Source organism: Vitis riparia, chromosome 11 (assembly GCF_004353265.1).
Source record: "Vitis riparia cultivar Riparia Gloire de Montpellier isolate 1030 chromosome 11, EGFV_Vit.rip_1.0, whole genome shotgun sequence".
In the NCBI taxonomy this organism is placed as follows: Eukaryota; Viridiplantae; Streptophyta; class Magnoliopsida; order Vitales; family Vitaceae; genus Vitis; species Vitis riparia.
Window position 1 is genome coordinate 2,443,566 of NC_048441.1, and position 24,400 is coordinate 2,467,965.

General features: G+C 30.6%; 2 protein-coding genes across 3 annotated transcripts; both read left to right on the forward strand.

Moving 5' to 3' along the window:
- Window positions 1–2,302: 2,302 nt before the first annotated feature.
- On the forward strand, window positions 2,303–3,453 carry LOC117925478 (accelerated cell death 11-like). Its single transcript, XM_034844495.1, has 4 exons — window positions 2,303–2,497; window positions 2,603–2,775; window positions 2,953–3,098; window positions 3,206–3,453. The coding sequence occupies exons 1-4, from the start codon at window positions 2,315–2,317 to the stop codon at window positions 3,322–3,324; spliced, it is 621 nt and encodes a 206-aa protein (XP_034700386.1). The 5' UTR covers window positions 2,303–2,314; the 3' UTR covers window positions 3,325–3,453.
- Window positions 3,454–10,473: 7,020 nt separating this feature from the next.
- Window positions 10,474–11,793, forward strand: LOC117925476 (accelerated cell death 11-like). 2 transcript variants are annotated; one of them, XM_034844492.1, is made up of 4 exons: window positions 10,474–10,790; window positions 10,875–11,047; window positions 11,136–11,281; window positions 11,640–11,793. In XM_034844492.1, exons 1-4 carry the CDS (start codon window positions 10,602–10,604, stop codon window positions 11,756–11,758), a joined length of 627 nt encoding a protein of 208 aa, XP_034700383.1. In that variant the 5' UTR covers window positions 10,474–10,601; the 3' UTR covers window positions 11,759–11,793. The 2 variants fall into 2 exon arrangements, with proteins under 2 accessions (XP_034700383.1, XP_034700384.1); XM_034844493.1 differs by lacking the exon at window positions 11,640–11,793 and adding an exon at window positions 11,551–11,617 and having other exon boundaries at window positions 11,136–11,288.
- The last annotated feature ends 12,607 nt before the right edge of the window (window positions 11,794–24,400 follow it).

Consider the following 24,400-nt stretch of genomic DNA (forward strand, 5'->3'; position numbering starts at 1 on the left):
AGCATCATTGGGGAGGAGATCATGGTCTAACCCTTCTATAGTTATTTGTGCCATACCATTTGGTCTAGAGAATTCTTAGTATTCAACACAATATGAAGGAGGAGATAGAAGTGTTGTCATGATAAGCAGTGATGTCTCCATAACATTAATGCAGATGATCAATAAGAGTGTATTTGGGATGAAAAATGGTGTAGTGAATTTTTAATGAGGAGCAATACGTGGTTACTAATAAAGAACATATTACAACCAAGGAAGAAAATGTCGCGATATTCGTGTATCGAAGGGTTTCGACATGGAAATATCGGTTCGGCGCCCGTCAACGCGCTACAGTGCCACTCCATTTCCTTGCTGCTGAGAGGATTTGAACCCCAAACCAAAAGGTTTGGGTTCACCCGCTTACCACCTGGGCTAAGTTGCCCTTTGATACATAATATGCAACAACTATATATCTACTTAAATTCATTATATAAAGAAAATATAAGAATATTTTAAAGAGCAAATTAATTATAATTATTTTATAATTAAATGCAAAGTCTTTTAATTAATTACCAAAAATATAAAAATTATATAATTTTCTTCATAATGTTTTTAATATCATTAATAATTAATTAAATATTAAAAAATTATATATATATATCATTATTTATTTTATATTGTTTAATACAATTGAATTAAATGGATCATATTTTAATACTAATATATATTTTAAAATTAGACATATTATAATCAAATATCATAATATTAGGTGTAATTTAATAATAGATGTACACTTATAAAATTCATATTTTTATCGATGCATACGATATTATTATTAAATATGATAAATCATGTTATACATATATCAAAATTTTCAATAAAATAACTTTAAAATGTCTATTATACTTTTAATTATATTATTATGAGGTTTTCCTTACATTTTCATGAGTTTTTAATAATTTTAAGCTTACTGATATTTTTTTCCAAAATATCCACCGATATATCTTCGATATATTCGTAAAATCGAAATACCGATATATCCGTGATTACCAATATTTTCATCCTTGATTACAACATTGTCCAAAGCCAATGACAACATTGACTAGAATTGCTGAAGTGAAAGAGAAGATGAAGGAGTGCCCATAAATCCAAAGCACCCTAATTAGTATATATATCAAGTTGTTCTAGTAGTTCCCTACTTAATTATTCCTATAGGATTCTAAGACACAATAAATTTAAAGTCCTTTCCCAAGATAGGAAAAGAATCCAAGACATGCAAAATTTCCGAACTCATGCACACATGTGCTTGATGAGGTTAGAATAAGCAACATATACCCTCGCCCGATAACTTGTGGATAAGAATATCAATATTAAGGAATAGTGGTTGGTTCTTGTAATAAGACCCAACTTGCTTATATTCTTAATTGGCATATATTTATTTTAGTAAAAAATATTGTATAAAATACTTTTTTTGTTAATATATCATTATAATATTATTTTTCTTAGAGAATAAAAAAAGTTATTTGAAATATTTGTATAAAAATTTTAGATAGAAAAAATTATGAGATAGAGATGAGCAAGTAAAGCCCATATTGAGCAGGTGTAGATATAAGAAAAAGTGGCGGGCACCTAGTAGTACAAGAGCTCATGGTTGATGAGATAGATATAAAGAGAACCCAAATTTAATATATTTTAAAGCATACCATAAAGTAAGAGACTAACAATTTATCACATAATTGACACAAAATTTAAAAATTTAAACTCTATTAACTTGTCTAGAAATAAAAAAGAGGTTTACAAGGTTACTTGGATTAAAAATGTTATATTACTTAAGGTTAAGTTTGGTTCTAAAACGCACCAACGGAAGAAAAAAAAAATTATTTTTGTTTTATATTTGATTGTCTTATAAAAAAATATTAAAGAAAGTCAAATATAATTAAAATTAGTTAAAAACTTATGCAATTTTAAATTATTTAATCCGATGAATTAAAATAAATTAAATGAGTTTGAAGAAACAAATAAAATTAATTTATTAACTATAAATTTATTTTTTATTTTCCTTCATTTTTTCTTTTCTTCTACCTTTCCTCCCTAGTTTCTTCTTTTTTTTTTTAGCATTTTCTCTCAAATTTTCCATGAACTAAACATAGCCTAAGTATTTGACAAATGTTTGAATTCGGATATATGCCTCTCGGCCCCATTTGAAGATGGTATATTCAGTTTCGTACAAGGTTCTCTTCTGCGTTGTTCTTAAGCCGCATTTACCACTACTATATAATCAGCCAAGAGAAATTAAGCAACAATATAATTAAACTAATTAGGCTCGTAGAGCTGTCCCATGGCGAAAAATTCAGGAATTTTGACGACCGTAGCTGATGCCTTCAGTGAGGTAGCCCAAACTGTGAATTCTCCGAGGCCATACGTGGAAATCGGTCGGCTGGTTCGAGCTTGCCGCCTCCTTTCTCCTCTCTTGAGTAGTTTAGGAGTCTTCAAGTTTGCAGAGAAGGAGTTTTCTGCCAAGGTATACGTATCTGATCATCGTAACTATAGAATTATATATCGCTTAAACCTTTAATGTATTTGCTTGATCTCAACGCCTTGGCCATTTGGTGTATGTGGAGATAAGGTGGATGATCTTGCAGAAGCTGCAAAATCAGTACATACTCTGGAATCCTTGCTTGACTCCGATATCAGAAAGAATTGTGAAAAGGATTCTAACAGTCATTCAAGGAACCTTGTGAGAGTGAAGCGATCAGTGGACATGCTAAAGATCATGTTTGAGCAAATTCTAGCTAGAGGGTATGGCCATGTTTGGTAAATCAACTGTTTTTGAAAACAAGTTTAGCAATCAGAAAATAAAAAACAGTTTTCTATTCTCCAAAACATCATAGAACAGTCTTTCCGTTATTTTCTTTGACCCATATATGAAATATCGAACACTATATATTATATAGCTAAGATGGTGAAAATTGCCAGGGGAAACTCTATTGTCGGTCCTGTCTCTACGGCTTATAAGCAGGTATTTGCACCTTACCACGGATGGCTGACAAGGACAGGTGTTTCTGCTGCGATGATAACCCTCCCAACAAAGGCACAACTCCTGAGGAACCTGAATGAAGATGGTAATTGAATTCCATCAAACACCTTTCATTTGAAATAATATTAGAATGTTTTGCATTTTGTTCAAGATTCTAATAGAATATCAAACACAATTTCATGTTGTTTTCAGAGGCCACTGCTAATGTTCAGATGCAAAAGTACGTGACTGCATCGGCTTCTGTCTTACAGTACATTGACAAGTTATTCCGCTCCAGGCGCTCAGGCAATGAACTGCTTGGGATGGTTTGATTCTCAACTTGTTGCTTGTAGTGTATATGTGTTATCCTAATAATATAATTATAATTAATAATATGTTGTCATTGCTTTTATGTCTCTTGTGATTTTGATCATGTAAGGGTATTAAGAATTTCTACTCTATATTTGGTTGGGGAACGCATTAAGAAAAGAAAAAGAAATATTAAAAGAAAATTATTTTCTCATGGTTTTACTATTAAAAAAATAAAAATAAAACATAATTTTAAAAGTATTTAATCATATATATAACAAAGGAAAATAAGTTAAATGAGTTTGAATAACTGTATAAAAATGATTTATTGATTTTAAATTTATTTTTTATTTTTCCCTTAATTTTTCTTTGCTTCCTTTTTTTTTTTTTAGTATTTTTCCTCAAATTTTATGGAACCGCCTACATGAACAATTCCGATGTAAACTTCAAAACCCTACTTCACTATCAATATGTTTTGGTTTTTGGAAAGTATTGAAAAGAAAAAAAAAATATTAATAAAAATATATTTTTAATATTTGATTTCACTATAAAAAAAAATGAAAAAAAATCAAATATAATTAATATTAATTTAAAAATTATTTATTTTAAAATTATTTAATCTTTATATAAAAGAGAGAAATAATTTGAAATGGGATGCTTGATGTAGCACTCAAAAATAATTTATTGATTTTAAATTATTATTTTTTTCCTTCACTTTTTATTTCCTTTTAAAGTTCCTCTTTATTTTTTTTTTCTTACATTTTTTCTCAAATTTTTCAAAAACCAAACATAACTAGCCTATATACATCCACTGCCATGTATATATCCATTTGTTGTTGTGTACGGCGTAATTCATCCAATTGGTTGAATCTAAAATAATAACATGCCCCTATAGATATCTACACTCCAACCATTACAGGCTTTCCTTATGTTTTGCCCGTTAAGCTATTAGTCTATAAACCATCTTGTCTGACAATGGGCCGAACTAATGTTTAGGAGGGATGGCCCAAATTAATCTTTTGGGTAAGGCCTTGTTGGCTTGGCAGGGTGGCCCACAGCTCGGCTAGGCCCTTCAGTGAGTGTACAAATCCTAAACAACTCAGCAATAAAAGTATTGAAGAAACTTTTTTTTGTTTGATTTACCATAGAAAATATGAAAATAAATAAAATTAAAATTAATTAAAAAATTACGATGTTTTAAAATTATTTAATTTTTATAAATAGGGTAAATTATTAAAATCATTATTATATTTTCACCCATATATCAATTTATTTCCATAACTTTTTATTTTTATTTTTTTAATGTAATGTCAGTCCTATGTTATACCTAAATGTCAAATATACCATTTTTTAAAAATTTCTTTTAAATTGCATAGACTTCAAAAAAAATATAATTGTATATACAAGAGAAATAACAAAGTCATGATTTAAAATGTATTAATTTTGGTTTATTATTTTTTGTACTGATAAGATCTATTTTTTTAGTTTCAAATTCATTTAAAATTATTGAACTTATTAATTGAAATTCATTTCTCCATTAAAAAAAAATTATAAAAAAATAATCATGTGTGGAAAAGACATAATAGAGTCTTGTGGACCGATGTTTATACATAAATTTCTAACCATTAATTGGATTACTATGCCTAAAATTCAATGCTTTAATTCTTACTTAATTTGAAGTTTACTTGCATAGATTTTTTGTGTGACTTTCTAATGTTATTGGGTTTTATAACTTTCTAGTACTAATTAAATCAGTTGAGTTTTAAATTATTTTTAAAAACTAATAAAATTAATGTATAAAGTATAACTTAATTTGAAATTTATTTGTTAGATGAAAAAATTTAGAGAAAATAAATTTAGAAAAACTTATATAATTTAAAGGAAAATCATATTTAAAGTTTTTTTAGCATCGGTATTGGATTGTGGATAAAAAAAGAAAGATGATATCATACTCAGTTTTATTTATTTTTTTATAATTTTTTAATTCCTTTATATATATATATATATATATATATATATATATATATATATATACATTAAAAAAAATTGATGAAAACAATTTATACTCGTTCACTAAAACTATTCTTTGTTTCACTTTATTTTTTTATAATTAGAAATTGAGAACGATAGTTAAACAATGCTATGAATTTTTAAAAACAATTTTTTTTTAAATACATATATTAATCATACCACAAAACATACTCTATATTACATGCTATGAATGACATGCTCTAGATGGGCTCAATGTCTTAAAAATTAGTGTGAGCATTCACATAGATTGGGGAACTTTGGTTATGCATGTGCTTTAGTCTGCTTCCTTCTTTCAAATCGCTTTCATGTACACCTTAAAATTTTAGAGAGAAAAAGAGACATTGGAGGAAGGGGAAGGTTAATTGTTCAAATTCACATGGCAAAATTATTATTCCATGGTTCATTCCAAAAACCTTTTTGACCCATTTAATCAAAATGAAATTAATTTCCACAAAATCGACCAATTTCTTATTGACCAAATTAAAACAACTTTTCTTTTCACATTATAGAAATAAAACTCACAAACTAGCTTGTAAATGAAATTTAATTTTATATCAATATATTTAATTTCAAATTTTGTAGATTAGTACTTATCATTTATAATATATCTTTATATTTAGTATAAGAGTTTAAATCCAAAGACTGAATAAAAATATTTGTCATCTATTGAAATGTAAAAGTAATTTATGCCAATACTATATGGTTATTCAACTGGTAGAGAAAATCTCCTTTCCTCAAATATTTTAATGGGTTATGGGTACTCTCACCTCTATATTGAATATTTGTTCAAAGGGTCACTGTTCCGCCGTGTCGATGGTTTCGAGTCTTTCGACACAAGATCTAGGAAGATACATTGAAAGATCAATATTTCCTAGGTTTATTATTTTTATTATCATGGGTTTTTTTTCTCATTTTTATAAAATTTTAAAAAAATTGAGGAAATTTTCGCTTCTATCGGGTTTTTTTTCTCATTGTCACTTAATTTTCATCAATTATGAGTATATTAATTGTAAAATTAATTTGTTAAAATGGATGAAATAATCTTCATATTTGTAAATTTAGGTGATGTTTGTTTTTTGGCTGAATAAAAAAAGTCAAAATATTTTGTTTTTTTATTCAATTAAAAGCAATGTTTTCAAAATCAGACTGGTCATTGAGCCGGAAAAGTTATCAGTTCACGGCTCACTGGTCGGATTGGCAGTCGAACCGGTGACGTCATAAATATATAATTTATAAATTATTAAAATTTAAAATAATTATAAAAATAAAAAAAATAATTTATATATTATTTAAAAATTAAAATTTTATTTGAAAATCATTAAATTATTCTCAATAGTCATGATTCTTTTTTAATCATGGAAGAAAAACTCACATGCCTATTTAAAAATAAAAAAATGGCAAAAACATGGAATGTGAGTTTTTAATTTTTTTAATTATTTATTTGTTAAAAAAAATATATTTAAACATTCTTAAATTTATTACAATTTTATTTTTATTTAATTTTTAATAAATGCACATTGCCAAATGCGTCCTAGGGTAAAAGAGGAAAGGGCAAATCCTCTTAAAAGCAATGGCTTCTCACTCTCCACTTCTCTCTCAAGTAACTCTCATCAACTAGCACAATTCTGATGTGAACTAGGCATTTGTGGATTCAATGAGAAAATTGTTATGGATTAAATTAACGGCTGGTTATTAAAGGAATTCCTTGTCGGCCAAATGAATTGAAAGATTCGTGTTTGGTTCGGGAAGGGATCATGGAAGTTTTTAAATGAATGGAAAGATTCTTTTCTATTCATTTTTATCTTTATTACTATTACCAAATCAAATACCAGACCAAATACAGATAGTTAAAAGAATGAATCTGCTCTTAGGAATCATTAAATCCCATAAATCATTGTTCTGATGTATCATGGAAGTCTTCTTCCTCCTCCCCATTTCTTCTTCCTTCTTCTTCCATGGCTTCTCATTTCTCTCCCAAACCTAGTTCTCTCTCAGTGCCACCACACTCCCGTTATATTCTCTTTCGGCTATTCCAACTCTAACACTTCGGACTTGTCGCCGGGCTCGGCTTCCCAGTCAACTTCCCCAATGGTCGTACCTTCTTCTGCAAATCAACTAGTCGTCTCTAATGGACGCCTCAATCTTCTCTCTATAAGTCATTGCACCCGACCATTACTCCGGATTCTCATTTCTTCTTCCAGTGCGAGGGATGGGAGGGTGGCTTTGCATGAAGAAGGTAGGGTCCTGCCGGTGGAAGACGACGAGGAGGGGGGCTTTTCCAACAACGGGGGACGATAAGAAGGGACTTTTCCAGCGCAGGGTGGAGGTCCTACCAGCAGGAGATGGTGACAGTGGAAAAGAAAAAGTTGAATCGGACGGTTTGAGGGGAACCGTTCGGTTTATCCGGTTCACCGGTCGAACCACCGGTTTAACCGACCTAATTCCGGTCTGAACACTTTTTGGCTTAAATGACTAGACCGGACCAAAATTGTGTCCTATCCAGTTTTTAAAACCATGGTTAAAAGTAACTCATTAACATCAACCAACATAATTAAATTAAACTTATTGATAACAAGTTCACTTTAGTTATGTTAGTTAATATCAACAAAGTACTTTTAGCTGAATAGAAAAAATAAAATATTTTAATTTTTTCTATTCAGCCAAAAAACAAACATCACCTTAATCTTTTTCATATTTTGTTTGAATAGTAACCAACTTTTGACATAAATACCCTCAATTTTTTCAGGTATTTACATATAAGTTTTAAAAGAAATAATTATTTTTACTATTAAAGAATAAGTACATTTTTATGGAAACGTGATCAAAAAAAGGATAAAGGGTCCATATTACTTATAATCAAATAATGGGTGCTCCCACTCCTGTGTTGAAAATTTCCTCAAAGGGTCTTTTAAGTCAGAAAATAAAGTAGCGCGTGGTTACCTTTCCGTGGAGACTTCGTATGCATTTCATAATTAGGACTAGGACTTGAATATCTCTTCAATGGGCCGGTCATTGGTCAGAAACTAAAATAGCGTGGGTACCTTAATTTCCATGCAGACTTCATTTTCATTTCATCACGAAAAGTGAAGAACTTCCACTTATGTATTCATTTGTACACATTGAAAGATACACGTTGAAAAATTAACTCAATCTAAAATACTGAAATAAAAGTGATGGTAGCGTCAAGTAAGCTCAGAAGCAGCTCCATCAATTGTCATGCTGAGAGTGATGTTTGAGCAAATCCTTAGTAGTGGGTATGTTCAAACTAGTTTCCTCCAATTCATATGTATATATATGAATTTAATTGAAACGGGGCTTGATTAATTTTCAGGGAAAACTCCATCGAGGGTGCGGTTTCAAAGTCATACGAGCAGTCCTTTGCTGCATTCCATGCATGGGCTACCAGAACTGCCGTCTTCGCCTCGCTGCCTCACCTTCCTACTAGGGTTAAGCTTATGAAGAACCTGAAAGAAAATGGTCATATATCAATATATGGAAGATTATAATAACATCAATTTACTGATCAATGTTGTATGCTGTTTTTCAGAGGCGTCCATGACTGTTAAGATGCAAAGTTTTATTGATTCATCAGCTATAGTAGTGCAGTACATCCACGGCTTGTTTCATTCAAGGGAATTAGCAAAAGAATTGCGTGACAGATTTTGTCTTTGGCTTTTATTTCAGCTTCAAAGCCTACGCGATAGAATGTGACTGATGAGCATATTTTAAGGAAGGTTGGTCAAAATTGGATGGTTGGAAGGTTTTTCACGTCAGCTTTAAGTGAAATTCTGGAATTTTGAATTCAATCTTAGCACAGTTTCTATTAGTAAATGATTGGAAATTTTTTTTTTTTTTTTTGGATATTTGAAGTGCATAGGTGGTACAAGGTAAAGCTTAAGCATTGTACAACTAGCTACATGAGATGAAGGATTCAATTGAGGCAGAAACATTAAACTTGAAGACGCTAGAGTATATAGTATTTCGATCATGTTAGAGTATTGAATCATAGAATATGGATTAATTCATTATGTTGGGGTGCAATGATGTTGTTTTTACACCCAGAAATTTTGGATTGCCTAAATGATAGTTCTTAGAATAAGTCTATAGGTATAACGTTGAATGTAATAAGATATTTTACCTACCCGTATAAGATATTAATTGATTTTTAAATGAGATATTGAAAACTTCATCCAAAAATTGGTATCTATATATTGAAAATAATAATAATAACAAAAAATATGTTATATGGTGTGAATGGTATACGTATAAAGTGAAGTTTATAACTTCGATTATCATAAAATATCAAAGTTTTAAGAGCACTTTTTTAGTACCTCGTGACTCTTTGAAAATTTTCTAAGTTTTGACTATTTCTTTCATATACAAGTGATTTAATTTGAGGGTAACATTGTCTGGAGGCTAGGGTGGCCCCTATTGGCACGTATGCGCCAGCGCAGGGTGTGATCTTGATGCCTCAACCCTTTCTTTGACAATTTTGGACCCCTTTTTTGGGGCCTTGACCCACATACTAATCCTTGGAAAATGGTAAATTTAAGAAAGTCTCTGGACATCCCAATCCTATACACGAAACTTTTGATGCAATGATCTAAGTTGGGTTTCGGATCCTTGGAAGCCAAAACATGACAATTACCATATTCAAAGATACTGGAGCTTATATATCTACATTAATATTGATGATTTGTTTCTTCATTTATTAAATTTGTCTATAACAAAAAAGTATTAAGTATTAATCTATTGGGCTTAGTGTATTGCTTTGTGGTTAATCAATAATCATTGTCTACGGTCTGAATTCAATAAGTCACTATTTGATATTTTATCATTATTGGTGTATTCTTTTCCAATTTAAAATTTAAAAAACCTTTTTCTAATAAAAAAAATACATTATTTTACAATTTATGTCAAATTTTGTTGATTATTTATCATCTATTGTTGCTATTGTTAATCCAACTGGTAGAGAAGATAATGCCCACTTGCGAATGGGTTTTTGTCTGTTTCCCAATTTTAGTGGGAAATGGGTCCTCACCACTGTGTTGAATACTAGCTCGTTAATGGGTCTTTGGTCAAAAAAAGCGTGTGCACTTTCCATGGAAACTCAAGTCTTCATTCCATATTGGATGAGTGATCGAAGAACCTCTCTCTCTCTTTCCCTCTGTATATACATACAATACTGAAACTTGATATGACAGAGTACTGCAATCAAAGTAATAGTAGTGTTGGGTAAGCTCAGAAGCAGCTCTGTTAATTGGCTTCAATGGAGAGGAAACGGGAGAAGCTACTCACAAGGATGACAGACTTCATAAAAGAGGTGGCAGATTGTGTGAATTCTCCCAACCCAAGCGTAGAGGTCCATCGTCTTGTTCACTATTGTCGCATTGGCTCCACTTTTGTAGGGTACCTCGGCCTTCCTTTCAAGTTTGCCCAGATGGAATTCTTATCCAAGGTAACGGGCCAATATACCACTTGATCATTTGATCCCTTTCCAAAGCTTTTTGTGTACAAGGTTATAATTCAGTATCTATCAAAGGTTAATGATCTTGACAAGGGGGCAAGACCCGATGACACACTAGAAACCTTAATTGACAGAGAAATCCAGCAGAATTTAGCTAAGAAACCTTATAGTAGCTCAAGGAGCCTGATCAGAGTCAAGCGTTCGATCGTGATGCTAACCGTGATGTTTGAGCAAATGCTAACCAAAGGGTATGTTTAAACAAGTTTCCTTTCCATTCATAGATGAATTGTGAGACTATTCCATTGACTACAACATGGGGGTTTGCTTGATTTGCAGAGGGAACTCAATTGTGGATGCGGTTTCAAAGTCATACGAGAAGTCCTTTGCTGCATACCATGGATGGGCTACCAGAACTGCCATCTTTGCTTCGCTTCCTGCCCTTCCTACAAGGGCCAAGCTTATGAAGAAGTTGCACGAAAATGGTAATTACGTGCTTGTTTTTTTTGCTTTTTAATTGCTGAAAACAAATTGTTTGTTTTTTATATTTTTTTTATAACTTATTATAAACTTTTTACTAAATACAAAAAGTCAAAATATGTAACTTTTTTTAAATAGAAAAAATAACATATTGGTTTTTCTTTACTTTTTAATATTTAATAAAAATAAAATATTACAAAAACAAACAACTTAATATTTAACACTATTAAGTATTAAGGTTCTATTTAGGATTTAGTAAAAAAACAAACACCATCTAAGTCTATGTTACATGGACATATACATCAACATATATACAACACTATGACAACAATTTTCTTATCAAAGTTGTATGTTGTTTTCCAGAGGTGTCAATGACTGCTAAGATGAAAAGCTTTGTAGATTCATCAGCTGTAGTAGTGAACTACATCGACAGTTTATTTCATTCAAGGGAATTGGGCCAACAGCTGCTTGAATTGATTTGATCTTTGACTACATGCAATAATTTATCATTGTACAAGGCTGTAGTGCTTTTTCATGTTTCGATTCTTTTACTATGAAATAAAAAATAATAAAAAAATAAAAAGTTGAAGGAAAATGATTTTTTCATTGTTGATTTTCGATTCACTTGAAAAGTGTGAATTAAGCTTGTAGAATGACATGGTGAGAACATCAGCAAGATGCTGATTAATTGTCGGAACTTGAAGAGCACCATGGGTGAATGGAAATCAATAGCCATATCATGCTTCATTGGAAAGTGACATGACACAAGGATTAGCACATCAATATGTAGAGCAAATATTCTCACAGTAAATGAGAGGAGTTGCTGGTGGTGGAGGACCCAATTGACTACTAACTATCAGTCACAAGTAGTTGGAGATGAAGGATGGACGTTTCCCCATTTTTGGCCTGTCAACACAAACCTCACACATAGAAGCACTCTCTACCATCCAGTCTATCTCACCCTTAATATAGTATTCATCTCTTATTTTCAATTTAAAAGGAATTAAATAAATAAATATATTATTTAATAGATTCATACAAATATAAAAATAAAAAATTAATTAATTAATTAGTTTTAATGATATTATATTTAATTGATTGTTGAATAAAATGTACAAATCATTCTCATAATCTTATTAATAGTCTTTCTTTATATCTTTTGTATATTAATTAAATATATGAAAATTACAAATTTATAAATAATTTAAAAAAAATAGTACATATATTGTCATTTTTTAGTATCCTCCAATACATTCAAACTAAATAGATTTATATAAAATGTGTTTTTAAATTCTGCATATTATTTTCAAATGTCACAAACTATATTGTGCATTTATCAATTTATTCAACAAAAGAATTTCAACACATGTATTATTATTTCTTACATTATTTTTAGGAGTTTTTCCTAAAAAAATTTAGTTTTGATCAATTTTCATTTCATAAAAAAAATTTATCAATATTTTACAATATTCATAATATATCCTTAAAATCTAACTGCCGATATTTTCATAAAAACTGATATTTTCATCCCTTATTGAAAAGGCTGTAATACATGGTATACTTGAGATAATTAAAAGGTTGGCTTTCGAACAACTGATGGTTTTAATATGGCAATGCATAAATTGAGCAAGATTGTTGACCATAAAGGAGATATCTTTTTTCACTTAGTTAACTCTTCTATATAAATATTAAATAATTTTAAAATATAAAAATTTCTTAATAATTTTAATTATATTTTTTTCTCATTTTCTATAATAAAACAAAACATGAGAAAATTATATTTGACATTTTTTTTCCTCTTCTTAATACTTTCTAAGAACCAATCATAGCCTTAGGGTTGACTCATTGATAGTGTGAAGGCTAAGATTTATATTTTAATTTAATTTTAAAAAATTTACTCAAGTTTTTGGGGGCTTCTCTCAAATGTTTAAAAGTATATTTTTGTAAATGTGTGTGGGCATTTTTTCGTGGCTGATCATATTTAGGCTATATCTTAATATTTGGCCTCATTTGGCACATTTTTTTGGAAGATGGGTATTTTGATCATTTTACAATCTTTGTTGCCCATCTCAAGTCCACATGGTCTTCTCTTTCCTTCAAGCATTTTCAGTTTTATGTAGTCCACATGGAAAGTACTGAAAAGAAAAAAAATATATTCAAAAAATATTTTTTTAATATTTGATTTCACTATAAAAAAATTAAATATAATTAATATTAATTAAAAATTATTTGTTTTAAAATTATTTAATCTTTATATTAAAAAAAGAAATAATTTGAAATGGGATGTTTGATGTAGCATTCAAAAATAATTTATTATTTTTTTTTCCTTCACTTTTTATTTCCTTTTATATTTCCTTTTTATTTTTATTTTTCTTACATTTTTTCTCAAATTTTTCAAAAACCAAAGCTAGCCTATATACATCCACTGCCATGTATATATCCATTTGTTGTTGTGTACGGCGTAATTAATCCAATTGGTTGAATCTAAAATAATAACATGCCCCTATATGATCCCCTATAGATATCTACACTCCAACCATTACAGGCTTTCCTTATGTTTTGCCCGTTAAGCTATTAGTCTATAAACCATCTTGTCTGACCATGGGCCGAACTAATGTTTAGGAGGGATGGCCCAAATTAATCTCTTGGGTAAGGCCTTGTTGGCTTGGCAAGTGAAAAAATTTAGAGAAATTCAAAGAAATTTAGAAAAACTCATATAATTTAAAAGAAAAATCATATTTGAAGATTTTTAGCATCAATATTAGATTGTGGATAAAAAAAAAGAAAAAGAATGATATCGTACTCAAATTTATTTATTTTTTATGATTTTTTAATTCCTTTATTTATTTTTTATTTTTTAAAATTGATAAAAACAATTTATACTCGTTCACTAAAACTATTCTTTATTTCACTTTATTTTTTATAATTAGAAATTGAGAACCACAGTAAGACAATGCTATGAATTTTTAAAAACAATTTTTTTTAAATTAAAAATATATATTTTATTTAATCATACCACAAAACATACTCTATATTACACAAAACCTATAAAAATGCTATGAATGACATGCTCTAGATGGGCTCAATGTCTTAAAAATTAGTATGAGCATTCACATAGATTGGGGAACTTTGGCTATGCATGTGCTTTGGTCTGCTTCCTTTTTTCAAATCGCTTTCATGTACACCCTAAAAATTTAGAGAGAAAAAGAAACCTTAGAGGAAGGGGAAAGTTAATCGTTCAAATTCACATGACAAAATTATTATTCCATGGTTCATTCCAAAAACCTTTTAGACCCATTTAATCAAAATGAAATTAATTTCCACAAAATCGACCAATTTCTTATTGACCAAATTAAAACAACTTTTCTTTTCACATTATAGAAATAAAACTCACAAACTAGCTTGTAAATGAAATTTAATTTTATATCAATATATTTAATTTCAAATTTTGTAGAGTAGTACTTATCATTTATAATATATCTTTATATTTAGTATAAGAGTTTAAATCCAAAGACTGAATAAAAATATTTGTCATCTATTGAAATGTAAAAGTAATTTATGCTCATACTATATGGTTGTTCAACTGGTAGAGAAAATCTCCTTTCCTCAAATATTTTAATGGGTTATGGGTACTCTCACCTCTATATTGAATATTTGTTCAAAGGGTCACTGTTCGACCTGGTTTCGAGTCTTTCGACACAAGATCTAGGAAGATACATTGAAAGATCGATATTTCCTAGGTTTGTTATTTTTATTATCATGGGTTTTTTTTTCTCATTTTTATAAATTTTTTATAAAATTGAGGAAATTTTCGCTTCTATCGGGATTTTTTTTCTCATTGTCACTTAATTTTCATCAATTATGAGTATATTATTTGTAAAATTAATTGGTTAAAATGGATGAAATAATCTTCATATTTGTAAATTTAGGTGATGTTTGTTTTTTGGTTGAATAGAAAAAGTCAAAATATTTGATTTTTTTTATTCAATTAAAAGCAATATTTTTAGAACCGGACTGGTCATTGAATCGAAAAAGTTATCGGTTCACGACTCACTCGTTGGATCAAGGTCAAAGGATTTTGATCATGTTAGTATTGAATCATAGAATAGGGATTAATTCATTATGTTAGGGTGAAATGCTGTCGTTTTTAAGTTCGGAAATTTGGATTACCTAAATGATAATTCTTAGAATAAGTCTAGAGTTATAACGTTGAATGTAATAAAATATTTTACCTACCCGTATAAGATATTAATTGATTTTTAAATGAGATGTTCAAAACTTCATCCAAAAATTGGTATCTATATATTAAAAATAATAATAATAACAAAAAAATATGTTATATGGTGTGAATAGTATATGTATAAAGTGAAGTTTATCGTTATCATAAAATATCAAATTTTAAGAGCACTTTTTTAATAACTCGTGACTCTTTGACAATTTTGGACCCCTTTTTTGGGGGCTTGACCCACCCACTTAACCCACTAATGCTTGGAAAATGGTAAATTTAAGAAAGTCTCTGGACATCCCAATCCTATACACGAAACTTTTGATGCAATGATCTAAGTTGGGTTTCGGGTCGCTTGAAATCCAAATTATGACAATTATCATATTCAAAATTGATGTTGGAGCTTATATATCTACATTAATATTGATGATTTGTTTCTTCATTTATTAAATTTGTGTGCAAAAAAAATGTATTAAGTATTAATCTATTAGGCTTAGTGTATTGCTTTGTGGGTTAAACAATAATCACTGTCTTCGGTCTGAATTCAGTAAGTCACTATTTGATATTTCATCATTGTTGGTTTATTCTTTTCCTAATACTTAAAATTTTAAAAACATTTTTCTAATAAAAAAATACATTATTTTACAATTTATGTCAAATTTTGTTGATTATTTATCATCTATTGTTGCTATTGTTAGTCCAACTGGTGGAGAAGATAATGCCAAATTGTGAATGGGTTTTTGTCTGTTTCTCAATTTTAGTGGGAAATGGGTCATCACCACTCTGTTGAATACTCGTTAATGGGTCTTTGGTCAAGAAAGCGTGTGCACTTTCCATGGAAACTCAAGTCTTTCATATTGGACAAGTGAAGAAATACTCGTTAATGGGTCTTTGGTCAAGAAAGCGTGTGCACTTTCCATGGAAACTCAAGTCTTCATTTCATATTGGACAAGTGAAGAACCTCTCTCTCTCTCTCTCTCTCTCTCTCTCTCTATATTTTATGTAATATACAGAGTATATTAATTTGATTTATTTTTATGAAAAATTAATTTGATTTAGGAAAAAGTAGAAAATGAGTAAAGAAAAAAAAAAGATAATAATTTAATTTTATGTAATAGTTCAAATTTGTTTAATTTGATTTATTTTTATGAAAAATTAAATAATTTGAAAATATATAGTTTTTTTAATTATATTTAATTTTTTTGATAATTTTTTTTGGTAACATAATTAAATATGTGAAAAATTATTATTATTTTTAATATTTTTTAATCAAACATAATTAAAAGGTAAATCAAAACGTAAGCCTTGGACTCCTTAAACATATAGCAATAAAAAAGAATATGTGTATTAATATAAAAAAATTATGTATAATTTATTTTACAGTTTTTGTCTTTGGTAGTATTTTTGTTAAAGTATTTTTAATAAAGGTGTTTTCTTTAAAGTGATTTTAGGAAAATAATTTATATATTGTTTTTTTAGAAAATATTATTAGTTATTTGTCAACTTGATATTTTTTTTTTATATAGATTTTTAATGGTTTTTTAAATTTTGTTAAACACCTATTTTTTTTAAATACATTTTAGATTAAAAATGTTCAAAACGAATTCTTTATTCATGTATAGTGAAGTGTTTATAGGTTTACAAGATCGCCAGTGATTTGTGAGGAATGATGGCGATGGAAGAGAATAGTTTTGTGAGGAATGAAGGGGATGGAAGAGAATAGTTGAATAAAAAAAATTGGAAAATATTTTTTAATAAGAGTTTTATTTTCATTTAATTATACATATTTAATAGAACTTATGTAATATTGTACACTCTAAATTTGTCCCATTTAATTAATTAATTTATTATTATTTTTTAACCTAATATTTTAAACTGATTTTATTTTAAATTTTAATTTTAAATTTATTGTTATTATTATTATTATTATTATTACCTTAAATAAAACCACTTCATTTCCGAAACCAAAATCGTTTTCACTTTTTATTGAAGTTATTTTCTTATTAATTTTAAACAATTTTTTTAATACATAATAAAAGTCAAGCAAAAAATTATATATATTTAAATAAAAATCAAAATCACGATACTTATTTGTAAATAATTTTCCAAAGGTTCTTTTTCCAAATAATTTATAAAGGTCTTTTTTAAAAAAAAAATTAAGATGGGAACAATTTCTTTTTTTGAACCAAAAAAATCATATTTTAATAAAGTTTAAGGAAAATTCCTTTTAGATAAGTCTATATATAAAAAAAAACAATATTTTTAATCAATGTTCTTATAAACTTGTAAACTTGTGCAAAATCCTTTGTTAAGGAAAAATTTGTTTTAAATAAAATTGTAAAAAAAATCTGTATTTAATAAAGGTTTATATTTTTTTTTTTAAAGATAAACTCATAATTTTATTTTATTTTATTTTTTAATGTAATTTTTTAAAATTAATTTTAAAAAATTTTTAATTTAATTTAATTTTATAAAGTTAAGAAATAAATTATATAAAATTCTCTCATAGTTTTTTCCCCTTTTCTAAACAATAAAATTGTCAAAATATAATATGGACCCCGTATTTTGATCGATGTGTTCCCACTCGATGACGAGATTCACTTTTTATTTATTTATGAAAATTTTAATTTTTTTGAAAAAGACTTAGAGTCACTACTTATTTTTGTTTTATTTTTAAAGGGAAAAACAAAATAAGAAAGAAAAACCCTAAGTGTGACTCTTGAAGGAAAAACAGGTATGTGAAAAACCAAAGTCAAGTTCGGGGATCAAGTTACCTATTGGGAGGGTACGGTGGTGAGCTTTAACACCCCTCTAAGCCCTATAATAAGGTTCCTACTAAATAAGGTGAAACAAGTGTGACAATTGATAAGGAAATCAATGAATACCAGTGAAATGATCAAATAATAAAATGAATCATGTGTAAGAATAAGCAAAGTGAGAGTGAGATCATACCTTAACAGTGAGTAATAGTACATTATCATGGAAACAAGGTTAGTGCACAATGATAAGTGTAAAATATCTCACACAAAACCAATCAAAATCAAACAATATCAATCATGCAATTCACTTGAATCATTTTTGAAAGAAATGTTATGAATGTTGGGCCCCCACCAAAGCCCAATTTATCTTGCATGAATTAATCCCACAAATTCCATTGTTTTGGAATTATGAAAATTGCTTTCATGCTTATTAAAAATCAAGGATGACGGAAAATTATTTAAAAATCAAAGAAAATTTGTAAAAATGCTTACCTGAAGGGAAATGTAACGACTTTATTTAAAAACAGGATTTTTAGTAACTTAAAACCCTAATGAATGATGAAAAATGATGGAATTAAAAATATTTGAAAATTGGAGTGAAATTAAAATTATTTAAAAGAAAACTAGAGTTTTGAAATTTATTTGAAAATTGAAGTCTCCAAAATTATTTGAAAATTAAATTTAAAAATTGGAATTTTGGAAATTAGATTTGAAAGAAATTAGAATTTTGAAAATTATTTGAGAATTGGAGTTTTGAAAATTGAATTTAAGAATTGGAGTTTTAGAAATTAAATTTGAAGATGACCTTTTTTTAAAAAAAAAATTAAAAATTTTATTTTGAGAATGGAATCTTGAAAATTAAATTTTAAAATTGGAATTTTGGAAAATTTATTTGAAGATGACATTTTAAAAATTAAATTTGAAATTTTGGAATTTTGGAAAATTTGAAAAAAATGGTATTTTAAAGATTAAATTTGAACTTTTGGAATTACGGAAATTTTGGAAAATTTTGAGAATGATAGTTTTGGAAAATTATTCGAAAAATGGAATTTTGAAAAATTAAATTTTAAAATTGGAACTTTGGAAAATTATTTCGAGAATGAAATTTTGGAAAATTTAAAAATTGGAGTTTTGAAAAATTATTTGAAAATTGAAGTGAAAATAAGATTATTTGAAAGTCCGGAATTTTGAAAATTATTTAAAAAAATAATTTATGAAAACGTGTGAACATAAATGATCAAAAAAGAATATGGGTATGTTTGGGATTGCATGGCAAAGGTGGTCATGCATGAGCGTGGGCCTAGGATGGAGTGGTTAGGTGGCAGACTATTGGATGATGGCTGAACCAACTTCTTTGGAGCTGGCATGGTCAAACTATTTCTCACAATCAAACCTGAAGTAGTTTCAGCAATCCCTGCCACACATGTGTGTCAATAGGAATGACATGATGCTGATCCAGTGAAAAAAAAGAGCAATGCATGCTGCTACCTTGGGGCCAACACCAGGTAGAGTAGGAAGGGCATCAACCACCTCTTGAAGGTCCATTTCATGAAGAGAAACAAACCACTTTAAAATCTTCCTCTGAAACCTTGGACAATCGATCCAGAGATGAGAACTCATGAAAATCAAGCCCCTAACACTCCCCAGATAATTTCCCAATGACGAAACAAAATCCCCCATATTGGTAATCCTCCCAATATTATTATTCGATGAACACAAAAACTGAATTAAACATTCAAGTGGGTCTTGCCTAAGCACCCTTGCACCACCCAAATATTGTGCCAATCTCGCAAACCTTGAATTCGAAGCCTTGAACACCTCCCACGTTTCGCTAAGAGAAAAACCCACATTGAGAAAATCCAATAAAGCCAACCTAGCATTCTCCTCCAACGGGCTTTGATGAATGAGGTAGGCAATGTCGTCGTTTTGAAGGTGTTTGGGGGAGATGAAGTGGGATTTGATGGCGCCAGAGTAATCCACCATTGGAATGAGCTGTCAGAGCTTCAGAGTAGGAGCGAAATCATTGAAATCATCGATGACAGAGCTGGTATCCGCCTCGACAGAGAAAACGCCTTCAACATAGTGTCCAACCTTGGTGCAGCTGTCCTCATCTCGCCGGGGTAGGCCAACCATGACGGTTTCACTCTCTACAGGTCCTCTGTTGTGTCTTGCCCTTCCTTTCTAAGCTTTAGAGTTGTGTGAGATGCAAGGCCTCTTGAAGAGTACTTCTGGGAAGAGCCAAAAATTTGAGTTCCACCTTGTTCATTTCCACCATTTGTAGGTGCCCATGTGGATCAAGCTGTCGTCATCATTTCTTCTCACTATCTTCAAGATATCTCCAGAGATTGTTCTTCGGTTTGCTTCGACCCGAGACACAACGAAAAGAGAGAAAAAGAGAGAGAGAGAGAGAGAGCTTGAGAGAGAAAATGTAGGAAAATGAATATGGGTCATTCAGATTCACATGGCTTGGAAAGAAGATAAAGAAAGCTAAGGGCAGAAGAAAGGAGGTTGAGGTTGGAGAAATGGTAGGTGGTTGTGTGGGCTACCTAGGCTGTGACTGTGATAGGTTGGGAAGGATGAAGGTGGGTGTGTTAAGATATGGAGTCACACATATTTAACAATGACACATGACTAAGCTGTTTGCCTTTGATATTTATTTTGTATCGGTTTTCCCCAGTATGGGCCACCTTATGTGTAGAGCCTAATGCCTTCATGGGCCTTAGATGATGGACCTAAGACTCGTGAGGCCCAATAGAAAATGGGTATGGTTCCTAAGGCAGGAGGGTATGAATCTAAAGACTGTGTGTCTGTTCATGATCATCACATCAGTTTTGGAATTAGAATAGACCCGTTTCTTTTCGGCTCCCATCGTCTGAGAGAATTCAAAAAGAGGTGGTGCCCTCTACAGCCTTAGAAGATCCATACCTTGTTCAGAAGGAAAAAACAAAATGGATTCAGGTTCGTTCATTCCCTATCTAGAGATCATGGCATGTTTTCATAATTGATATATATATATATATATATATATATATATATATATATATATATATATATATATTCTGTTTGTATTGTTGGTGATAATGGAGATAAAAAATGTTTATCAATTGGTATTAGAGCCTCCCATTTTTCACCAAATCTTTTATTAAATAAAAAACAACAAAAAATAAATTTGGGACAATTTCAGGCGTCACTAGGACGCCGTTTAGGCATTCAAAATGGACGCAGTTTTGGCGTCATTCTGGTGGCGTTTTCAGGCATTCAAAAGACACCATTTGAGGCGTCGTTCAGGCACTATTCAAGTTGCACTTCAGGCGCCATTCAGGCATGTGTTACAGGCGTTACAAGCGTTATTCAGGCGTCCGTTACAGGCACCATTCAAGCGTCCGTTTCAGGCGCGGTTTAGGCGACACTCAGGCGCCATCTCATGATGGTAAGGAGCGCCGCTTTGGCGCTATTGTGGGCTCCTAGCGATGCCGTTCTTGGCGTTGTTGGCGAATCGAGAGGGTGACGTTGCCTGGAGGAGTGCCATTCTGGCGCCATTTCAGGCGATCGGAGGAACGCTGTTTTGGAGGCGCCGTTGAAGCGCCATTTTCAGACACCGTCACGGGCAGCGTTCATATGCTATTCAGGCGCGATTTGAGGCACTGCAGGCCTCGTCTGCCTTGCGCCCCTGACACTGGCTGGAGCAACGCCATTTCAGGCCCTGTTTTCAGGCGATCTAGACGACGTGCAGGCGTTGTTCTTTAGGCGTTTCAAATGCTGATGAGAAGCATCGATTTTGGGCGTTGTAGGCCTTCGTTTCCGGCGCCGTGTTGGCATCACTGATTCCCATCGTTATGACGTCGTTTTAACGCTAATTCTGGTGATCGGGGGAGGCGCTATGGCGTCGTTTGGTGGCATTTCGCCATCTACGGCTATGGCTCTGGCGTTGCTATTGACGCCGCTGTCGGTTGGATGCAAGATGGATCCCTTGTACAATGCTTGAAATTTCCAAGTTTTTTTTTTTAAATTATGCCATATTGAGAGATGGAATAATCAGAGTATTAAATGTCTATGTCCTATACTCCTATTTCTGCTGTGAGAAAATTATATGTTTGTGCTGCATGTATAGTAATCAGGTACCTTTTAATGTCTTATGAATCATGCATAAAAATGGGCCACTAAATCATGCATTCATGGATGAAGCCTTATGAATGGTTATCAAGGATTGTATATATACAGGGGTTTGTGCATAAATTTTTAATTGAATTATTGCTTGCTGTATTTATGTTTAATATTTTAAAATAAATGAATTATGTATATTTGTTGTCAAAGTAACTTGTATTACGTAATTTTATTTATTTTGAAATATGTAAGCATGTTATTATTGTATAAAATAATCAACCCAAAGGAGGATTATATTTATATAATAATAAATAAAGTAATCATGAATATGTGATATATAAAGTTTATCTTGCATTCGATATGTTAGTCCAAAGACAAACATATTGTTTTCGGTTTTTTTATTGTCAATATTTATGAATTAATTTGTAAAAGGATGCCAATTACAAGTTGATATTTCTGTCCAAAGACTAAATATTGATGTTTGTGTTAGGTATCTTGTTGTATGTCCACATGCATATATATGTTTAAATTTTTATTTATTCATGTATGTGTCATGATTATATGACCGATTGTGAGCTTTATTATTATGGATTCAACATATTCTATATCTGCAAATGTCAATAACTTTTTTATGCTTAATGGCACAAACTTCAAGAAATGGAAGGAGCACGTTATAATTGTGCTCGGGTGCATGGATTTAGACTATGCATTAAGAGTGGATTGCCCTTCAAATCTTACTAGTGCCAACACTGTTGAGCAAAGGTCTACTATGGAAAAATGGGAACGATCCAATCGCATGAGTCTAATGATAATGAAGCACTCAATTCCAGAAGCTATAAGGGGTGCAATACCTGAGGAAACTCAATCCAAGGCATTCTTGGACTAGATAGCAAACCGATTAGCTGCAAACGAAAAAGGTTGAGACAAACATTATTCTTAGTAAGCTTGTCTCTATGCGGTATAAAGGGAAAGAGAATATAAGGGAGTGCATTATGGAAATGTCTAATCTTGTGACTAGACTCAAGGCACTAAAGTTAGAGTTGTCGGAAGACATACTCGTGCACTTGGTCTTGATCTCTCTACCTACACAGTTTAGTCAATTCAAAATCAGTTACAACACTCAAAAGGAGAAATGGACTTTGAACGAGCTTATTGCTCAGTGTGTACAAGAGAAAGAGAGATTGAAACAAGAGAAGATAGAAAGTGCTCACTTGGCTTCCACATCTCAGGGATTTGGTACCAACAAGAAAAGAGAGAAGGACAATAAAGGAAAACAAACTTTAGTTTCTAAGACATCAAAACAGAAGGTGCAGAAGAAACAAGATAAGGAGATCACTTGTTTCTTTTGCAAAAAGGCTGGTCATATGAAAAAGACATGTACCAAATATACTACTTGGCGTGAAAAGAAAGGTATACTTCTTAACTTTGTTTGTTTAGAAATTAATTTAGTTGTAGTGCCTACTGACACTTGGTGGATAGATACGGGTGCAACTACTCACATAAGTGTCACTATGCAGGGTTGCCTAAGGAGCCGAATGTCAACTGATGGTGAAATATACATCTATGTGGGAAATGGCAACAAGGCTGCAGTCAAGGCTATTGGTCTTTTTAGACTACAGTTAGACTCTAGGTGTACTTTGGATTTGGAAGAGACTTTTGTAGTACCGTCGTTTAGACGGAATTTAATTTCTATTTCATGTCTGGACAAATTTGGATATTGTTGTTCATTTGGAAATGGAATGGTTAGTCTTTATCTAAATTCAAAGGTTATTGGTACAGGTGGTCTAACAGACAAATTATACAAATTGAACATAAATGCCACTAATGGAAATGAAACCTTGCATTCAAGTAATTATGGCATTAAGAGAAAATTAATAAATGAGAATTCATCAATGTTATGGCACAGGCGTTTGGGTCATATTTCAAATCAACGAATTCAAAGGCTTGTGCCAGAAGGAATTCTTGATCCACTTGATTTCTCAGACCTTCAAGTTTGTATAGAGTGCATTAAGGGTAAACAAACAAATATGAGGAAA